General features: G+C 35.6%; 1 protein-coding gene across 2 annotated transcripts in view; it reads right to left on the bottom strand.

The window, feature by feature from the left end:
- Positions 1-1,228: 1,228 nt before the first annotated feature.
- ADAMTS19 (ADAM metallopeptidase with thrombospondin type 1 motif 19) overlaps positions 1,229-22,043 on the bottom strand; it is a 159,657-nt gene continuing 138,842 nt past the window's right edge. The window contains exons 22-23 of one of the 2 annotated variants that reach the window (XM_048931929.1): positions 4,641-4,818; positions 1,229-2,439 (exon numbers count right to left, since the gene is read on the bottom strand). In XM_048931929.1, coding sequence (XP_048787886.1) covers positions 2,288-2,439; positions 4,641-4,818 — 330 coding nt within the window. In that variant the 3' untranslated portion in view covers positions 1,229-2,287. The remainder of the gene's footprint in view (positions 2,440-4,640; positions 4,819-22,043) is intronic. The other variant, XM_048931930.1, reaches the window with a different exon arrangement.

Below are 22,043 nucleotides of genomic sequence, written 5' to 3'. Positions count from 1 at the left end.
TAATAGTCCTGTATTAGAAATGCTGAAGGAGAGCCAGAACCATCAGGGTTGTAACACTGAATTCACTCGTTACATTTAAAATGGAATGTCATTCAGCTGAGCAACTTTCCATCCCTGGTTCCAATCTAGAGGTCTTTTTATTTTATGGTGCTGTGAAAGAGCGACAGGAGGATGATTTAAGCATCATTCAGTTGTCCCTTTTTGACTGACATAGGCAGAGTACTTCCGTATTTTGAGATAGGTTGTCATTTTTGTTAGTGAAATACTCAAAAAAAGCAGAGTGTAAACATGTGGGATTGTGTGGACAATACATTTGGCTGAAAAAAGAAAGCCCTCTGGCCTCTAGTCTGGAGGTTTGGTTTCTCTTTGGATTTTAGTTGTGATTGCGGTCCAAGCTTGTAACCCAGGACAGCGTATTCAGTACGCTGGAAGAAAACAATGTTTGGAGTTTTTTTTGCCTACAAATTTCAACAATTCTGTTAATTGAATTTTAAATTTGTATCAGTAGTTAACATCCAACAGCAACTGAATTGTCTGTACATTATAACACAATGCGTCTATTTAATTACACAACACATAATTTCACATTCCATGGCATCAAATAATTTTTCACTGCTTTTTTTCACTTCTCAAAAATAAAAAATTCAGAAGTTAAACAATTATTTTAATATAACACACACTAGTTTCCAAAGAGAGGTCCGATGCTCAGTGAAGCCTACTGCAAAACTACAGTTAAATTCAGTGCAGGGCCATAGTTGCCCTTCCTGAAGTCTCTAGGGAGACTTAAATTGTTATGGGAATTACTAACTATGTCTTGTTACTCCTTTCAGACTCATTTCTCCAGCTGTCTTGCCTTCAGAGTTTGCTCTCCTGGGTGTTTTCCTAGCAGGGCTAATGGTTTGCACTGCAAAACAGAGGCAGAGAACCTACCCTACAGTGGTTACAGAACTCACCTAAGATACTTAAATTCTTCACTGAATATCTCTTTGCTAGACTCAGCTTTTCATGCATCAGGATCATGGAGCAGTACATCTGCCTGTAGCCTTAGAACAGAGCCTAAATCATGAGGATGGAGGCATGTGCTGCAGAGATTACTGCAGCTGTATCTGCTGCGACGCAGGGCTCAACGGATTCTGCAACCGGACACAGATGCCAAAACCCACAAAAATGCAAATAACAAAAGAAGCTTCACTTTTTATTGAAAATGTAAAAGTCATGTGAATCATGTACAATATTTTCTCATAAGGAAAATTTTAGCTGTTTCATAACGTTTCACAAAACTGTAAAACATTTTATTTTTATAAAGACTTTTTCATAAAACAAAGATAAGCTAAAGTAAAATTACAAAGCTATTTCCTAAATTACTGACAAAGAACTGAAAATGTTTAACAGATTAATTCATAAAAATGGCAGGAGGAAGGACTTCCATTTGTAAATCTGCAAGAGGACGCACAAAGGTATAGGGGGGCGTGGGTTTTTTGTTTCTAAACGTTTAAAATCAAGTGACATGCTAAACAGTACAGACGTGGATTCATAGGATGGTACAATTTCTAGGACTGCATTTCTCTACACTACCTCAAACAGTGCAACAGTGATTCAGTGTAAATCTCTACAGTGTTTCATTGATTCAATACTTGTGTTCAAGTACATGTCCATGAGAATGATCAAAATTCCTACTACTTCTCTATTTTAATTTCCTTGTTTACAATAGGTATAAGTTACAGTAGATTATCCCCAACAGCATGATTCTAAATCAAATCAAATGAACTGATTTCACAATACATTCTGTAATAGCCTGCTCAATAATGTTAGCTTACTCACCTCAACATCTGTTGCAAAATACACAAGATCATTCTGCCAAAAATATAATAAAATTAAAAAAGGCTTTAATTCCATATACAACAAAACTATTCAGCTAAATTAAAATAAATTCAAGATAACATGGTGGCTTCTTTTGGCAACAGAGAGATGACCCTACTGAAAATAGACATTTAAAATACTAGTTACTATTCTTTAAAAAATTTCTGATAAATGTACCTCAAATTGTTCATATAAAAATTAATTATGAAAATCTCAGAGGATAAAACAAGTTGGCTGTCTAACCAAAACAATTAAGGATGTCTGGCAGGCAAAAATAAATTAAATTTGATTAAATTATACGTAATCATAGTATTTGGTCTGAAAAAGCGTGCATGTGTGTGTATGTGTACGCGTGTGTGTGTACATCTATGTGTGCTTATAAATAATAAGATTGCAAAGAGCTGAGAGCCAGCCAGCCTGACAGAGGTCAACTCCTTTGTTGCATCTTCTGCGCATAGAAGTCCCTGCATGTCTCACAGCAGCGCTGGTACCACCTCATGTCTTGACACAGGTTCTTCTCTCGTATCACCCTGCAGTACACAGGCCACTGGTCACCCAGGCACTTGAATGTTAAAGCAGCTGTGAAACAACAACAAAAAATACACGTAACTACTACATTTATTGTGAAGAATTGGGTAACAAAGATGACCAGGACAGCAGAGTGTCCTCCTTTCCCATGGGTGGATAGTTTTTCACAAATCCTCTTGTTTTCAACATTTTCAACAGTAAAATTTTAAGGCCAGTTCAATTTATAAATTGGATTAAGTCAAGTCACACTGAAAGTGACTGGTGTCATGTCATGCAGCTGCCTCCTCACAAGAGAGTTAAGGCACATTTCTGCCCCACACAGAGGCAAGCTCAATTCTATTAGAGATGAATCCAAGGGTGTTAGGGGCTGCAGAGCCAGTTCTGGCTGAAGCTGTGCTCAGGTGAATGTTACCATAAGAAACCTCAGCTCTAATAGTAACAGAATGTGGTTCCCAGTGAAATCTAGAGGGGGAAATGCTTTCATCAGAGGCAGATGGGGAAAAGCGGGAACACTTACACATTATATGGTTCTCTTTAGGTATCGTTAACTCTCAGATGCAGACACCTGATAATTCTAGTTGTTAAAAATTAGTCATATTTTCACATATATTGTCTTTCTCCTTTTGAAGTCATCTTTTACTTCACGTATTTGTTTCACTTATCAAGACCTTTTATTATGTCAATCATCTAACAAATTTGGAAACTTATACACTGCGTTAGTCCAACTACAGAGCATCTATTCAATTAGTATGGGAAACCAAGGAAATACAGGGCACAAGAACCACATGTCATACAATAATCAATATAAATACTGAACTGAAAGAAAGTCAGTCATTTTAGTAGAAGTCAAAGTGGGAGTACATTTAAAACTGAATAGAGATAGATGGTGTAACCCACATCACCTTCCACGAACCCTACCCTCAGATCCAGAGGATCCATGCAGCATGGTAGGAAATGAAGTGGATGAGAAAATGATCAATATATTTAAGTGAAGCTTTGGCTTATGAATTTGGAGCTTTTAGCACTTCCAGGGGACTGGATTCTGACTCGTGCTGCATGAAGTGGACTTGTAGATTACCACTAATTTCTATAACCCATTCTACAAGAACAACATAGCCCTTTTGTTTTGTGAATTTCACATAAAGTGTAATTCCAATCTAAAGATGCATTTTCTGTGAAACTTTGTGGTTCATTTAATTTTGTGAAACAAAGCCTCTCACATTTTACTGGATTGAGAGTGTCAGCGATGGAGAGCTGCCCTCTTGCTTCTCTGAGATCAGCTGAACAAAGTATGAAGGGCAGCAGTAAAATAGTTGAGGAAAGTTCTGTAAGCAACAGCTGTCATCTCATTGAGCAAACTAAAACAATGACTACTATGCAGAAGTGTTTAAGAGTTAAAAGCCTCAGAGATAAATGCTGTTTCCTCACTCAAAGGAAGGATTACATGGCCTGAAACGTTAGACTTGCTTTCCATGCAGGAGTAGTTCTTTTGACAGGAGAATTTATCTTTACAGGGGTTCTGGAAAATAATCTGGAAAAGATATGCTGTCCGACAGAAAACTTTTAATAATGCCCCAGTCATGCCCAAAAAGGAGATGAACATTGCAGGGAGCTAATGGTAACCTCTATTAACACCCCATCAGGAAATGACAATTAGAAGAATCAACAGATCATTTATGCAGTAAAATAATTTCTTTAAGCCAACAGAGACATCAGTTTCTCCTGGAACAGTAAAGCTCTGTTAGCAATTTTCTTTTTTATGTTTTAGCGCATCAGTCATAGATTATAGAAATGTGTACTAAAGAGAAGTAAAAAGAAAAAATTGTATTGAGGAACAATAAACAAAAATTATCTTACAAATATAATGAGAACATGATGTGCAGAGCTTTTAAAGAGAAAATGAAGGATTTGCCTACGTTATAAATGTTTGACAAAATTTAGTGGATAAAGGAACACATTCTTAGCTCTAAAATAAACTTGTATTCATGCAGGATATCTTGATTTCATAATATCACACAGTCTCATAACACAATCCTTCTCTGGATAATGAAATCCTTTACCATCCTGAGGTACAGTCTCTCATATACACAGTGGAAAAGTGAGGTAGAGAAAGAAGTCTCTGCAAAGAATTTGCATCTTCTGAATCTCAGTCCTATGTTTTAAATTTATCATTGCTCTATGGAGAAAAAACAACAAAAACAAAAACAAAACAAAACAAATTCCAGTAAGAAGGTGTCATTTTGGCTGCTTACCTAACCTGGGTGATGTTATTGTGTTAACATTAATTTTCTCATTGCAGGGGTGGAGATGGCAGGGTCTGTAGGCTGCAGGTTTTTCTGAAGAAAAACATTCATTTCCATGCCTTCCCGTAATCTTGTGCATGCACTGAATGACTCGGGACTGCATTCCTTTGCCACAGGTAACAGAGCACTGGAACACACAGAAGACAGAAATTCATTGGAAAGGTATTTTTGCCTGCAAAACATGAAGTGAAATGCCAGTCCAGTTGAAGCCAATGGCTCTTACTGCAATCTGACATTACTGCCTTCCATTCAATTACCTTAACAAAAATACATTTAAAAACATAAACAAAATGGCAGCATCACTGAAAGATTGATTCTTATGTGCTGTGTCTGCCAAAATCCATTTTTGCAGTCAGTGATGAAAGTGAAATGTAGCTACATGCACAAAGGAAGAAAGGGTTTTCTCCTTTATTTGTTTTCTACTATACTGTTAGAATGGAGGTGAGAATGATGGAACAGTAGAAAATGCTGACAGAGAGAAGCATTTTGAAATAACCCATTACTCCCTCTGCCAGTGCAAAAGCGTTTGCCTCCTGCTTTTGCTTCCCACCTTTTTGTTTTCACACGTCACACATAAAACATATGCAATCAGTGAGACACTACTTAGCTTTTAATCACCCTTCCCTGCTTGTTTCCAAAGTGAATGAAAAAAGAAAAGTTAGGTACTATAACAATAATAATGTCCTACTTTTATCACAGTATCTTAGCAAAATAGAATAAGTTGAGTAATACTTTACAAACACATACAAAACCTGTCCCAAACTAGCAAATTAACCTTTTCCCCGACTTCCTAAGAATTAAACTTCACAACACACGAAGTATTGTTTGTCCACTTGTTGCATTTGATTATAAGTACATTGAAAAAAAAGAAAAAGAGCTTTGATTTGCTCCTATGTGCTACTGATTTTGACTCGTATCTATAAATTTCATTCATTTTTGGAGACGTTTGTAATAGAGATCATCTTCAAGTATTAGTTTCTTGCAAAGAATCTTATGAGCACTGGCTAGCAACTTATGCATCGATACCCATATAATCCTGAAAACATTTTTATTCTTTAAAAAATAGTAGTTAAATATTCATAAAATGTTTTCTTTGGAGATGTCATGAAGCAACTGGAAAAGTATTGAAATAAGAGAGAAAGACAAGGAGCATATCCTATAACAACAGCACTTTCTCAACCACCCTCCCTCACAAGATGGAGATAGAGAAATTGGGTTCACTAAGCCTTTGGTAAAATAATAGATTTTGAGTGTAGGAAACATTAAAGGGGTTTTTATCCACCCCTTTTGCCATCTGCGTGCATTTGGGAGACAAGCAGAAGTTGGTAGAAGGAAAGATTTACGCATTCCAAATAGGAACTACGTGGCTTAAAAGGAGCTAGACTCATGTTCCACTCCTAAAACAGCAAAAGAGACCAGGATATATATCTAGAGGGCGTTTTCAGAAAGTATCAACAAGATCCAAAGCAACACTTCATCTTGTAAAACACATTAAACACTGACATTCTACAGATGTATTAAGTGGACTTGATTTTGCTTCTCACAGTTGTGCATCAGAAGTAACACCACAAAGTCAATAAAGTTATTACAATTACTTACAAAGTTAATCAGATATTGCCTGCACAGTTCAAAGCTTGCAAAGACATTCAGTTAGAAACACACAGTTGTCTATTCAGTAGTAATCACGACTTAACAAGTGAACTACTGTACTGATTGCAGAAGGAAATCCAGCAGGTACTGAAGTTGTCCCAAAAGAGAAGACTCTCATCAACTTCTAATTTAGTAGGCTGCTTTTTAATTGTGTGAGAAGAAGACTCAGGCAAAATTTACTTTCTTGAATTCTCTACCATTTTCCTGTGCAGCTGAAAACACTTTGACTTTCTATACTGGCAAATATTGCATATATGATAAACTGATAGTATTACACATAAAGATATCAAAATTAAATAACCACGGTGGCCAGAACATCTATCTTAACATTAATAAAATTCCAGCCACTGGTTGGATTCCTCTCTCCACAAGTTCAGAGAGGTTTCTCGTCAGAGTATTTTAGTGGATTGGCATGAGAGACAATAGAATAGTAAACTTTTTAAAAAAAAAAAAAAAAAAAAAGACAAACCTGGGAATGAAGGCAAGGTGAAGGTACTCTTTTAAGGCTATCACAAAGTGTAGGGTAATTTTGCACAGAGTATTGTATTCTTTCCCTTCAGTAAAGCATTTTCATGTTTAGTAACTATAGCTAAAGTGTTTGTGAAATCAGAGTACGTTTGCATCTTTTATCACCTACAGAGATGGAGGACAGGAGGATGGACCTGGTACATACGCTCTCTTAAAAGCAATTTATCTGCCTTTATTTTTGTTTGTCCTAAAATGAGCAAGTGTAACCTCGCCATCTGGAGTCTGACAGGAAGTGAGAAGAGGATTTGAAGATGCCTGGACTTCTGGTGATGAGCCTGCTCTAGTAGTTTATCTGCTAACTGACAATGCATAACAATGCCCCACTGTGAAGGTGCCAGTGCAGAGAACACTCTGCCAGCAGCCTCATCTTATCTCTATCACACAAGCACTGGCCTGAAAGCTTTTACTGCCTCTGAGTCAATCACAACAAGCAGACATCCCTCTCAGGTAATCAGGTAATCCCTCTCAGGCTTTTCATTTCTATACAGACTGGCAAAATTTGGGTATTAAAATCTTAAGGGGCAAATTAACATTCCCTTAATGACTGACCCACTGTAAGATATTTCAAAGAGCTCTGGGAAGCATTACAGCGTAGTTTTCATGCAAAGTGGTATGCAACTTCCAAACAATTCACTTCTGTCTTGCATGACCTAACATACAAATTTTAGAACAGAAAAATGACTTTGAAGGGTAGTAAAATAACAAGTTTCAATAAAAACAGAAAGTATGTAGCAAAGCAAGAAACATACTATTTTTCTCCCTCTTCTCCCATTTTCCTCTCATCTTACCTAATTTTCATAGAAATGTACTAAATTCTAGCTTAGTATTTATGATTATCTTATAAAACTGAGAAATTTAATTAAGCCTTGAAAGATTATCAGGGAAAACTTTGAACACATACTGATGTGCCATCTAAAATGTTCAAAGCTAACCTGATAAGCTTATGAGAAAGGAGACTTTTTCCCAAAACTAGTAATGTTTAAACTCCATTGTACAATCAGGTTGTGCTTTACTGTCTTCACACATCATCATCTGCAATGGTGTCTGACGTTCTGACTTCAGAATTAGAATTCTACTCACTGGATGCCACAACAACAACAACAACAACAACAAAGGTCAGAAAACAAATCAGTTTACCATTGCTATATTGTGATGCTCAAAGTAGTATGAAATATAATACCTTCTAGCAAAATTTACAAATAGACTATATGCAACAGAGGAAATAAACTCTTTTTGTCATTTTAAAAGCACCTGAAAATAAAATGAAAATTTTCAGGTATCCCATGTTATCTGTATAAAATTAGGGAAAACATACTTCAGGTATGGCATTTAGTAGTGGCATTTGCTAGCGACAGGGATAATGAGATTTCTGCTTGTCTGCATGAACTGGTCATACACCTGAGTTTTTGCTACCCCCACAACAGCCAACTGCTTACATAACCAAGAGCAGCCACTTAATTCTGGGGGATAAATCATATCCACAACATCCTTCTTTTTGACTCTGCACATGTACAGACTCATTCCAATTTCTCCAGAAGACATCTCAATTTCTGCAAACCAGCCAGATGCGCTGCGGAGCAAGAGCTCTGATCCTCACTGTGAAACTCACTTCATTACATACATATCTTTAGTTTCAAGCTCCATACACAAATGTCTCCTAACCTTGTCTCACCTCTACATTTTACTCACTGAAAATGCTCAGCTTCAGGGAAATACTGCTCACTGAATATGTATCACATTTTATGTAGAACTTATAGTATGTAGTCAAGGCTGCAGAGGTTCTGTGTAGTTTCCAAGTTTAAAACTGTAACAAGATTTTCAATTTACAGCAATGCTTTCATCTTCACATTCTAAGCTGTAAATTAAATTATGATATTGTCCATCTGTCGAAACTGATTTTTCCATACGTATGTATGTTACATATAAATGAGTACAAAAATATGTAAAGCTTATTTAAATAAAATTTTCAGAAAGTGCCCACTCCAATCTGTATGAACTTTCATATATTCAGTACATCTCAGGTTTATTTCAACCCACATCTTCTAGTATGAGTGAATAGGGAATGTTTTTCTATAGCTCTTCTCCCACACCTCCCAAGTACACGCTTACACACGCTATACTTTATTCTGCGGTGGTGAATTACATTTTAATTTTGACTGTTTTGATGACCTACACTTTAAGGCCATGTAGATGATTAGCAAAAATTCCTGCAGGACAACTGTGTTTGTAGGTTTAGACTAAATGTTCTAATACGCAGCCAGAGGTTTTTTTTTTTTTTTTTTTTTTTATGTGGCTGTTAATCTGTGCATTTTGGACATATTCCTAAAAGTACTGTAAAACCGTTCAAGCAGCAAGACATGTAAAACATTCCTGTTAAAGATTACAAAAAAAAATCTTGGATAAATATAGTTAAGAGCCTTTTTCTTTTTCTTTTTTTTTCTTATTTTTTCTTTTTATTTTTTTAAGAAAAGGAAGGGGTTTTTTCTTTCAAATGAGGTCCACCCACCCTATTCGAATTTTGTCCTACTTTTGAACTTCTTTTAGACATAATTTCAGGGAAAGAAATCTAGGTGTTAAATATAACAATCCTTACACTTGGCATGCACACCAGTTACCCAAGATTCCTTATTTCTTTTTCCTGCCAAAGATATATATTCTGGAGAGAATGCATATTCCCATGGCCAACAGCTGAGGAAGGTGCTGTAATGCCTTGGCTGCTTCCAGCTGGCCTTTCAAAGAAGTAGGAATTCCTAAATTAAGGAAAAAATTGTCACTGGCAGACTGTAATGGTGAAAATGCATCCTTTTGCCAAGACAATAGGCAATCATTGCAAAGGTTCATACAATCCTCAATGAAAAATCCAATCAATATTAACAGAATTGACTTGGACAATTTATATTCAAGAAAAAGTGGATTGTTCAGTAAAATATTTTACAAGTCTAAGTATCATTAAAAGAGGAGAAGTGCTCTAAGAAAACTTGATGAGTTCTACTGGAAATTATTAGCAGAGCATTCCTAGTCATATATGTACAGGTTCATCAGTTCCAGCATTCAAGCAGTTTCAACCTTTTAATAAAGTGAGTGTGAAACAAGGATAGCAAGCAATCAGATGCTAGCAACAGGATTTGTACTTTCTATCATGCTTGCAACCATTATGTATATCTGAAATTCACTTTTTAAGGCAGGTAATCAGTAAAAGTTCTGCATTTGTTTGCAATAAACTGAGTTTATATTCTTACTTTTAAAGGTTACTATTCAAAGTAAATAATCTGTAATTTACTTCAACTTTTTTTTTTCTTTTTTTTTTTCCTGAAACTATTTGTGAACAGTGCAACTAACAAAAAAAAAAAAGGGGAACTAATAGTTTCAAATATAAGATGAAGTTTGAGTTCTTCTATTCATCATTTCCAGGAAGGTCTTTCTGCCTCTCATTTCTGACACACCCAATACCTCAGTCTGTGAATGCCAAAAATATTCAGAACTTGTGCTGAAAAGAAGTCTGCAGTTGGTCTCCTAGGTTTAGGAAGTTTTAGTTGACCTTCTTTTTTTTTTCTTTTTTTCTTTTTTTTTTTCTCTTGCTCTCTTTCTCACTTGCTCTGCCTCTCTCTCTCTCTCTCTCTCTCTCTCTCTCTCTCTCTCTCTCTCTCTTTTTTTCCTTTCTCTTTCTCCAAGCACTTTCTTTTTTACTAATCAGCATTTGGTAACTGTTCAAAAGACATAAGATTTGAAAGGAAGATAGATGGTCCCAGCCCACCTTTGATAAGCTGCACTAGAAGCAGGCCTCATGAAGAGGAAGTCCTCATCATCTGGTCTCAGGAACCTGGAGTTTTCTCTTCTCTAGTTTTTTAGTCACTGTTAGCTTCACATGGAGATTATCTATGCTGTTCAGTGAAACATGAGAAACTGCTCTTGGTAACAATACAAAAAGCAACTGACAGTTTACAAGTGGAAAATCACATGGAATTTAGCTTAACACGATTACTACAGAAATGACCAAAAAAAAAATCATTTTGAATAGGATGGCATACAGAAGTTTCTCCATCAACAATCTATGCTGTAGACCAACACTGATCATTTACTCTGAATCAACAGTGGGACTTCACAGGTGTTGATCTTAACAGCCATGCTGGACTTAACTCAGAAATAATATATTCTTTGTGCATGTGTGAGACCCTGCTTCAGTTCCTGTTTTATCTATTTATTTAATTTATTATTTTGGATAAACCAGTTACAGTCCATCACAACTTGGTTGAGTAAGTGTGAGTGCTCCATTGAGAGTAGCATTTTGTTGAGACACGGAGCCTGTTGACTTTCCTCCACAGTGTTTGCAGTGTTGGGTTAACTCACAAAATCCCACACAGTGTTTTGAGTGGTGAATTTAGAGGCTGGATAGTGGTAGAGCATACCACCTCCTGTGAGATGAAGAGTAGTGGTGAGACATATGATCTCATGCTCCGGGCAAGATTTATACTGCAATGTTCTTACTGATTATACAAGGATAGGTAGAAGACCCTTGGATGTGGAAGGAGAAATCCCTTGCAAGACTGAAAAGTTTTTAATATGGTGTATAAGACAATTGTGGATCTCTTTGAAACCAGGAAAAGAGCAAAAGGAAAAGGCATTTTTTTTTATGATGGATTCTTCACTGAATTAAAACTCTTTATTATGTAGACTTTCCTTTTCTGCACAAACAGAATTCTGATGACTAATTTATTATTATCCTAAAAATATTAACTTAAAAGTTCCTGAAATCTTCATAGAGAACACTAACCTTCTGCAGAAGTTCTATGTATGATAACCTGAAATCCTGATTCACAAAAACAACAGACTGCTTTTTTTTCATTTGTTTGTTTGTAATTTCAGGTAAAGTTGCCCAGCTTAAATGTATATCTCTCATTAGTCATGACATATACTTTCAAAATCAACAGAAGACCATCACAACTTATACACTTGTAGATTCAGCAGAAAACTATTTACATGCTTCTGAGTTATATGAAGACTCAATTTTTATTTTCCCAGTTTTGCAGACTATATTTCTTCTTCATGCTTTTTTTAAAGGCAATATACATGCAAAGCCGAAACTAAATATTCAACTTTTTTTTTTGGCAGTAAAATAGATCTGTGATGTTTGTGATATTCAGAGATGAGGGAAGTGAAAGATAACCATTATTAGAATCTTTATTATCCAGTCAACAGAGCAAATAACTTTAGTCAACTGCACTTCTACAATTCTTGTATACTAATATGTTGTGGATATTTTCACAATTTAGAGATACCGTATACTTGCCTAAAGCCTTACATTATTTCTAAAGTGTCAGAAAAGAAATTGGAAGGAGGCAGTTATTTGTTAGAGCCATGTGATAAAACTGCAATTCATAATTGCTTATGAGGGCTGATACTTAGATTTGATATTATGGTACCCACACTCTTAAAAATTCCTTCGTGTGGTATTCTGTATAGCCACAGAACGTAGCACTGCCATTAGTGCTTTGTGGTAAGCAAGACATAATCATATCTAACATTTTCACTTGTGAGAATTCACTAAATTGTATTTTCACAGAAGACGACTTTCTATTGATTATAACTATCAAATAACAAAACAAGAATAGGATAAACTGGAAGCAGTTAGTTTTAAAGACATCATAATTACCTTTTCTTTTCTATGAAATCAATAGGTCTATGATGTTCTGGATTAGTGAAAACAAATTCTTGAAAATATTTTGAGAAATTAGTCTTTGAATATATAATTTGATGTTAGCATATATCACAAAACTACTGTGTAAAAATCCTTCCAGGGAAAACCATAGCTCATCAAGATAGATATTTATTGAAGTGATTATGGCATTTCTAATGAAATGACAATTCAAAGAACCCACTAAGAACATACATAAAATGTCATATGAGAAGAAAAAATTCCCCTCATATTTCCGGAATTTTCCATGATTTAATATACTTACTTTCAGAAATTAAAGAAATATAAGTCGCCTACAATTAAGTATTTGACTGTAAATGGAATTATGACAGGTAGCAATCTCATTTTTATTCCAGTAATACTAAAAGTAAATAAAAGAGCTCTTCCCTAACAATTACTTTATTTTCATTCAGTAAATTTACCAAATTTCACATCATTAAGGCCTTAAGTGTTAGCAAGTAATTATGTCAAACGTATATGAAAGATATTCAAAGCAAAACAAAGAAACTAATCCTGTCTGTTTAAGAAGGAATTGAACCTTAAGGTTATTTTGGCTAAAATACTATGATCTCACATATAGGCCATTACTTCTGAAAAAAATGACAAAAATACCACAATCCTAAAAAAAAACAACAACAACAAAAAAGAACAAATAATAACAATAAAAAGCACAATTTAAAAAGACAAACAAGGAAAATGAATTAGAATATTACTTAAAATTATGAGCAAAACCTCATCAATTTTCTCTTCATAGTATCTAGATACAGTCAATGCAAGAAAACGGATCTCCAGAAAATTCCATATTAATTGGCTAATTGTATTAAAATGAAATGTAAATTTTGTTACATATGATGAAGTCATCCAAAGGTAAGAATGTCATTAGAGAACAACCAAAAGGCCAATAAATAGACAATGTTAACCAATCTGAGCTGTTGTGATCCTGTGATAAATTCACCTAAGAACAATCACTACTTTTGTTTGAAGGCTGTTCTACATCAATTTCAGCGGAGATACTTGTAGCAAGATTATATGAGGGAATTTTGGAGATTAAATGTAGTTCTGTGAATAACACTCTGAAAGATAATGCAGAAAAGTAAATCTTTCTTCCAGTATTTAAAAACTACAAACAGTAAAAATAATTTCAAATTGAAATCTAACTGGAAGTTATTACAAAACAGTAAATATTAAGAATCATGTAGGCAAATTAACAAACAAAAAAAAACAATAAATACTTGTGCTGTAAAACAAGAACTGCATAATGGCTCAAGTTTATCTCAAGCATGAACACCTGATAGTATTATCTGCATTAGCTTATAAAAGATAGGAAGAAAAAGGCATGAAATATAAGTTTTCCAACACACAGAAATCATCTAGATCCCAAAAGAGCAGAAGGATTACATAAATGCTAGCAGAATCCAAGTCAAAAAGCTAAATGAGTTACACTTTGGCAGAAGATAGAGTCAGAGATGCTGATGAAAACATTTGGAAGGACAGAGAGATTATCTTAGAGATTGAGATACACAAGGCAAAAGAATGCCTACTGGGCTGTCTCAGTCCTGGACTGAGTAACTGAATTTTCCTGCACACACTGACAGTCTTGGAATGATTTGTCAGCTATCAGAAAAAAAAAAAATCTAGACACCATCACAAACAGACCAATGATATGATCTGTCCAACATGTATCACCAAGCAAAAGCAAGAAAGAAGACTATGACAGAAAATAAGGTAATGAACATGCAGCAAAAGCTTATACTGAAAACATGTAGTTGAAAATGCCAGGGAGTGTCATTCCCCATAGCAGGGATAAGCCATGAAATGCTAGATAAACTGCAGCATTTTCCAGTTGTATACTGAGATAATATCTACTTCTTTCCACCATAACCTCAGGTATATCATCAGTTACTGTAAAAACACTGGAGATTCTTAAGTGGAATAGTGTGTACATACACAGTACATTTGTTTCAGTTAAATGAAAGTCTAAGAGAAAGATACAGAAGCTGGCCTTTTTGTTTTTCCCATACCCATTTGTGACCCTCAAGGCCCACATTACTTTTGATTCCTTAGTTCCTTTCCTCATAATGTACTTGCACATAAATTCATCATATTTCCTGGGGTAGCTGTGAAATTCTCATGGACTCTGTAGTTCTTATCTACTTAAATTTTGTAGAGAATAGTCTTCTCAGACCAGGCATGACTGAAGGAAAATTAATGCCAGCACAAGGACACAAGAAAGATGCTTGCTGTTAACTTTTGTCATTCAGTAGAGATCTCTGGAATATACAATCTGCTAGTGTGAGAACTATTCTTTATTTTCTGGCGCAGAGCTTGCTTCCTGAGTTACTTCTTGTGATCAGACTCTAACTGATTTATCGGGGAGACGAGTGATGGGTGCTACTATGTGACAATCAATGTGTGACAATCAACATCACTCTGCGGACCTTTGAAAGCACCTTCCTTCATAGCTGTTTGCCTTCAAAAGGGTTTGCTCAGGACTGTTTACTGATAGAAGATGTGGACTATTACCAAATAACTCCAGCTTTCTATGGGAGACTGGGGGATAATACCACTGTATTCTGTGAAGGCAAGATACAAGTTGGCGCTTCCATGCTCCCTCTTATCAGCTGGCAAAGCTCGGCAGATGGGAACAAAAGGAGTTCCCGCTGAGATCCAAAAGCCAAAAAGATGCCACTCCAAAAGGAGCTGACTCAACCACTTTCATAGAATCACAGAATCACAAGGTTGGAGATGACCTATAAGATCATCTAGTCCAACTGTTTCCTCATCACCATTGCCACCACAAGCACTAATACATCTCGCAGCTCCTCATCCAGACGCCTCTTGAACTCTGCAGAAATGGCAACCCCACCACCTCCCTGGGCAGCCATTCCAGTGCCTGACCACTCTCTGAGAGAAATAGCTCTTCCTTATGTCCAATCTATACCTCCTCTGATACAACTTGGGGCCATTACCCCGTGTCCTGCTCATTGCTTGGGAAAAGAGGCCAAATCCCTCTTCACCACAACGTCCCTTCAGGAGGTTGTAGAGTGCAATGAGGTCTCCCCTGACTTTGGACTTTATGATATGTATATACAGACATTGGAAAGTATTACCATAATCACCATTATCAACCAAACAGCCCTGGACGACCCATCACTACTAAAAAACCTCACTGGACCCATGGCGGTGACTATCTTCCTCTTGCTCTTTACAAAAACTCCTTGCTTTTATTTCTTATCTTTTCTATCGCCCGTCTCCCCTTCCCTATCTCCCTGATTGATTAAGATTTGTAATAAATTAGTTGAACCAACATTTGAACCATTGTTTCTTAATCTCACATTGGGTATACATCTATCAAAGTACCTCATCTCCCTCCTATAAACTGGAGCGAGACAGCTGTGATGAAATGCATTGTAACAGGTGTGTAGCAAAGAGTTAGAGTAAAAATTTCCCTGGTCAAGTATAATTTTTGAATTCTGGATCAGCCTTCCAGAGGACTCATTGTGTAAAGATCCCAGGAGCTCTTAGCAAAACTCAGCTGACATTTCTGGGAGACCACACAGTTAAGTCCTGGATAGAGGATATTGCTTCTGTTCAACAATTCCCAGGTACATTATTCTTTATCTAAATATATGCATATGTATATGTAAATCTCTTGCAGCAATAACACTCAAGTCTCACAACCAAAAAAGTTTGAGAACTGATAGTTAGCCTGATCTAGTCTGCAGTAGAATGGCTTGGAAAACTGCCAGTGGTAAGTGATGATGGAAAGCTGTGCTCTTTGATTTCTATTTTGTAGATGCATGATACATCTCTTGTCAGCTATAAACATGTTTATTTTGCCTGGTCTTCTTTCCTCTGAGAGATCCAAATTTTGAGAGAGGTCACTGAGCTAGCTTCAGCACAAGAAAGAGGGTTCCCATTATCCTCACTGTAGTAGAAACAACCATTAATCAAAGGCATTCTATTTGTACTTCTAATCCTTATAATTATAGCCAATGTATTTTTTAAAAACAGACTTCACTTTGATTCTATATATCCCTTGAGGATAATCCTCAATTCCAGTATCAAAGCTTAATCATGCAGTGTAAATGTGCATGTATCATTTTATCTGGTTGAAGATCTTAGGTGAATGTCATGGTTTTTAATGGTTCAACCAAGCTTTCTTCTTCAAGTTACACCTTTGTATCACCCTGTACAATTCCAAGGAGCCCTTTTTTTGGCCAAAAAAAGACATTCCAAGAACCTACCCAGTGGACAGTATCTCATACAATTTCTTCTCATGCAAACATTTCAGCTAAATTTCTGGGATCTGAAACATTTTTTTTATTATTTATTTTGAAAACTATTTGAAAAATATTATTAACATTTTAGATGTTTACATTTTTATCTTACTGTGCACAGTTAAAGAACTTTTAAGAAACGTGACTAATATTCTTATAAATAAAAAACATTTTGAAAATCTGCAATTTATCCCATTTCTGGACTCTGGACTTCTGACTTTCTGTTCACCATAGGGAAAAAGAGGAATTAATGCCAGCATGCGACAGCAGCCATTTTCAGAAAGCCAGACACCCACATTAGCACTGTCCACTGAAGCTGTGGGAAAAATTATTTCTTCAAAAAGCCATTTATATTTAAAGAAATGAGTCAAATCACAAAGACTGGTGGATACTCTGAGTCTAGTACGTCACTAAAATATCACATCAATCATTCATATTTGGCATGGTCAGATTGCCAAATCTACTAATTCAATGAATAGCTGCCATAAATATAGAAGGTAATTACAGAATGTAAATGAACAATTATTTGTCAACAGTAGAAAACAGCAAAGTGGAGATGATCTGTTTGAGTACAGCACAGATATCTACAGTCTATTAAACTTAAGACAAACTGGATTACACAGTATTAAGTTTCATAAAATTCATGCCAGCTGACAGAAAAAAAAAACATTTTAGTTTCAATAGAAATAAGAGTTTGCTTTGATGATATCAAATATGTCTTTCGTCAATAAACTAGAGTCTAGTAATCATTTCTGTCATTTTTGTGGAAGTCACAAACACTCAGTAAGGCATATGGTAGCCAGACTTCTTCACTTAAAGCCATGATTCCAAGCTGTTGATAGAACCATAGAATTTGTGGCTGGAAGAACAGCCCCAAAAATTTGTTAAGCTGCCCAAAGATTGGAAGTTTATTACTGCATACTAACAACGTTTACTTTTGAAATATTGATGGATATAAAAGGAAGAAAACAGAATTTATATATAAGTTCTCAGTTATCTCTTTTCATCACTTCTGCTTAGCAGTGTTACCATTTTCTTTCTCTGAAATCTAACAGGTAATAATAGTATCCTCCCCTTTCATATGGCACCTGTAGCATGCTGTACATTATGCAGTCAGACTATGACTGCACTAAACCCTTGAACATGGGGCTCCATTTGCATCTACTGCTCCATCTGTTCCCCTTAGTTTTACTTTATACCATCTCCTATAGTCCCAGGAGGGTCACTATGGGCACTCACTTGTTAATTGTTCAAGAAAGGTAATGTCTACTTTTAAAATGTTTTCCAGTTTTATCTGGTTTTTGGCTATTGCAAAGGGTGGTCTTAATTTGTTTTTCTAGAAACTAACATGACAGCTCATTTATTCTAGGCAAAATACAGTTTGCTTGACTGATCTACAAAATCCTATCTATCTAAAACAAGCTAATATCACAGAAGTGGTTGGAAAAGAACAAAAATCTCCCCACTCTGATTTTATTATATTGACATCTTCTGTAAGATTTGCTCATACTTCATTTCTGAAACAAAGACATACGTCACCTGCTGGAAACTTACTGTATAATTAGATCAATATGAACATTATTAACATGATGCTAAAATTATTTTGACTTCAATTGTTTCACATATTCTCTTTGTACATAAATCTATTAATAGTGTCATATTTGACTTGCAGCCAATACTGTTCCATCCCTAGATTGAGAAAAAGCTAATACTTTCAGATTGGGATCTAAAGAATAAAACCAAGGTTAACAACCTTGTCAGTGAAACTACAGCATTAATAATATTCAAATTCTGTATTTTTAATTGAAGGAGAGCAAATCAGCTATTTGCTATGGAAATTTAGGGATTGTTTAAGTGTTTCAGCACACAGTTTAAAGGTTGAACATCTCACTTGGTTTAATAATTGGCAAAAAGTGAATTTGTTTTTTTCCTTTTTTACATTATTACGTGTTATTTGATCAGGACAAAAGAAAAGCAATGATCGTCACTAACAACTGCTTTTTGTACCGAGAGATCTTTCAGTCAACTTTCTGTCTCTCCTCAACAGCTGGAGACATTATCTTCCTTTCACCCACTACCTGGATGGCATTGTATAGGCTATCTTAAATAAACAATTTGAAACAGGACATGTGTTCTGAGATTTACTGATGTAAAAACCAAGCAGTGGCTTCAGATGTCCTTTAGTTTTACAAGAAAAAATTATCAGATCCAACTTTGATCCCCCTTCTAACTTCTTCAGCCAACAGACAAAGCAAAATACACCCCAACCATGTGAATCATTATGACAGATTCTGTATTTGACGACTGTTTCTCTTCAGCCTAATACACAGGCACTGTTTAGAAATCCAGCTGTCACTTCCTCTTTAGCCCCTACTGAGTGCATCTTTTCTTTCTGGATTCCTCTACAAAATCTTATCTTAGCACTTACGTCGTATTATATGCTTTGACTCCTACACACATACGCTTATATTCCTTCACTTTCTACAAGTGGCTCTAAATTGGTTCTAAATTCTATTCTCTTGCCCATTGTTTCAATCCTATTATCACTTGCTGAATGCCTCCAGAAGTTTCTGGCCTAATATCACATCAAACTTAAGATTTTTCTTATTAATTTCAAAATGTACTCTACTCCCAAATTGTCCTCCCTTCTAAAATTCATCTGCCTCTTATACTTCATTTATTCTACCAGTGTTCTGAAGATTCCAGATAATAGCAAAATATATGCATGAATATATCGCTTCCAACATAAAGTTCCCTCAACACAACCTTTGAGTATTCTGTACTGTCATCATTTAAGTAACTACTCATACAGTGATGTGAATTTCTCTAGTAAGTCATCTAGACGTGTTAACAAACACTGCACATGCATTTCATTTGTCTACCCTCCTGCTTATTTCTTTATCCTTAGATGACAAATTATTAGCAAAAGTTACTGCTCATAATACAAGCAAGCTACACTGTGCTCTGTTTAAGTCTATAATAAATGTGATAAGCTTTCTTCATCTGGAGAAAACGTTCGTTTTGCTCAGCATTGTATCCAATGGACAGCATTCATACAGGAAAGAATGAAATTGACAATGTTTCAAGACAGTGGCTCCAGCACTTCAATTTGAGCCTTTAGTTTCACAGCACACTCATAAGGGCAGGCACAGAGTACAAGTGATGTTGAGAACAGAAATTTTTAGCACACTGAGCCACCTTGCTGACTAATAAGAGCTATTAAGGAGTTTAATGCTGCATACATACATTTCAGGTTATACAGCATATTTATAAGTTAAATCAGAATTTTAGAAGGATTTATATGTTTTTTGACTTATCAGAGCCTGTAGTCAAGTTTTCTTTGATCTTGCTATTATTGTTAAAATGTTGAGCAAAAGAATTATTTGATCTCAATGTGACTGTACCTCTAAAACAATATTAATTCCATTACAACACAACCATGGTTATTAATAATGTTATCTTTCCAGTAATAGTACAGTTTAAGCTTCATTTAAAATTATGCCTTAGGAGTTCAAAAGAAGCAGCAAAGCCAATAAGGATCACATTAAGCCTCTTGTTTCAATGTGTGAGAAGCGTCATTTAAATTTTTCAAGCCAAGTCTTGGCATTAGCTAGGGGGAACTTGGCTTTGCTCAAAGGAACAGCCTTCTGTCAATGTCAAGAATGATCCTGAAGAGTAAAAACAGTGAACACAGAGGGCTACACTGAACTTCTAAGTTAGAAACAAACAGTGAGCAAAGATTAACATTTATTTGAGCTTTCCATTTGTTTCCCCTATTGCAGACATATTAATATGTATGACATGACTTCATGTTGCTATGTACTCTAGCAATGGAACAGAATAGTAACGGGGAGGAAAAAAAAAAAAAAAAAGGAAATCCAAGTATATTTTAAATTGAACGCATGTCTCCGCAGAGAAATTAAAGTATCTATTCTTTTTGTATAAATCCTAGAAAATCTCAGCTGCATAAGTCACACTCAGGCTCTATTATTAACCATTCAAAAGATTTTGACCATTCCATACAAAATATTCCCTCACATTCTGTTTCTGAAGTTCAAAGCACAATTTAGGTAACACTGTTAAAATCTTGACAGGAGGAAGGCAGAACATTTGAAATGCCAGTAAATTTTAAACAGGAAGAAATACATTCTTGTACATGAATCCATGACATGGGCTTTTGTGAAAAGTACTGAATCGGAGAATAAAGCCCTTCTTTTTCTTCAGAGGGCACTGGGAATACAGCATAACTTGTCTGAGCATCCTCACATAGCCTCAGCAATGCTGATTTGAATGACTGCTTCAGCTAAGAAAGCAAATGGTCATTTCTACATGGTCTACTTCTTGCTCATGCTAGTGCTATATGATGCGAGTTTTTTCTCCAATTCTGTGGTATGGAAAAGCAACTACTAGGCTTATTTCCAAACATATCTTCTTATAAAAGTAACCCTGCTTCTGAAGATAAGTTGCTTCTGGCTGTTGCTTAAAAATTAATGGCCATACTGACTTGTATTTCTGAAGTAGCTAAGGTAGGGGGTTATATCCTAGTTTCTATGACGGTATTCCAAAAAATCAAGTATTTGAAAATAACTCATAAAGAAGACCAGAAAATTGAGTAAGCAGTAATATGATAGTGACAATTTGTACCCCACAGTCACTATAGTCATAAAATGGGAGCTCACAAGTAGAATTCTGTGAAACACTCATTACCCATACAGTTCTTGAAGCTAATTCTTGGAAGGCTGGCCAGTCATACATTACTGGCTTTAGTCCTTGTTTCCAGCTATTACATCATATTAAAAACAACCAAAAATACATTAAATACTTCTCCATGCAAGCAAGTTTAAAAGCTTTTGCAGTAATGTTATGTTGAAAGCAGAAGAGATGTTTGCAAGGTTATGAACAGAAGCAAAACAAATAAATAAATAAATTAGAATATCTCTGCTAAAGCACGGTCCGTGATAGGGCAGCAACCAATCTTATCAACTATTTTTTTTTTTTTTTTCAGAATTTCATTGTGTTTTGAATATTTTAAACCGTACCAGATGTTCAGGTTCCCAGTCCAATAACACATTCATTCAATCACAGATCTAACCAGTGTCTTCTGATACTGTTTGGCCTGTGTGTATGTATTTCATTGAAATCAAAATTCCTATACCAAGGAAATAACTGGTAGTTACATCAGGTGTTCAGAAAAATCCAGTA

This window comes from Lagopus muta, chromosome Z (genome assembly GCF_023343835.1).
Source record: "Lagopus muta isolate bLagMut1 chromosome Z, bLagMut1 primary, whole genome shotgun sequence".
In the NCBI taxonomy this organism is placed as follows: Eukaryota; Metazoa; Chordata; class Aves; order Galliformes; family Phasianidae; genus Lagopus; species Lagopus muta.
Note: the sequence above shows the minus strand (reverse complement) of the source record. Positions and strands in the feature narration are given on the sequence as shown.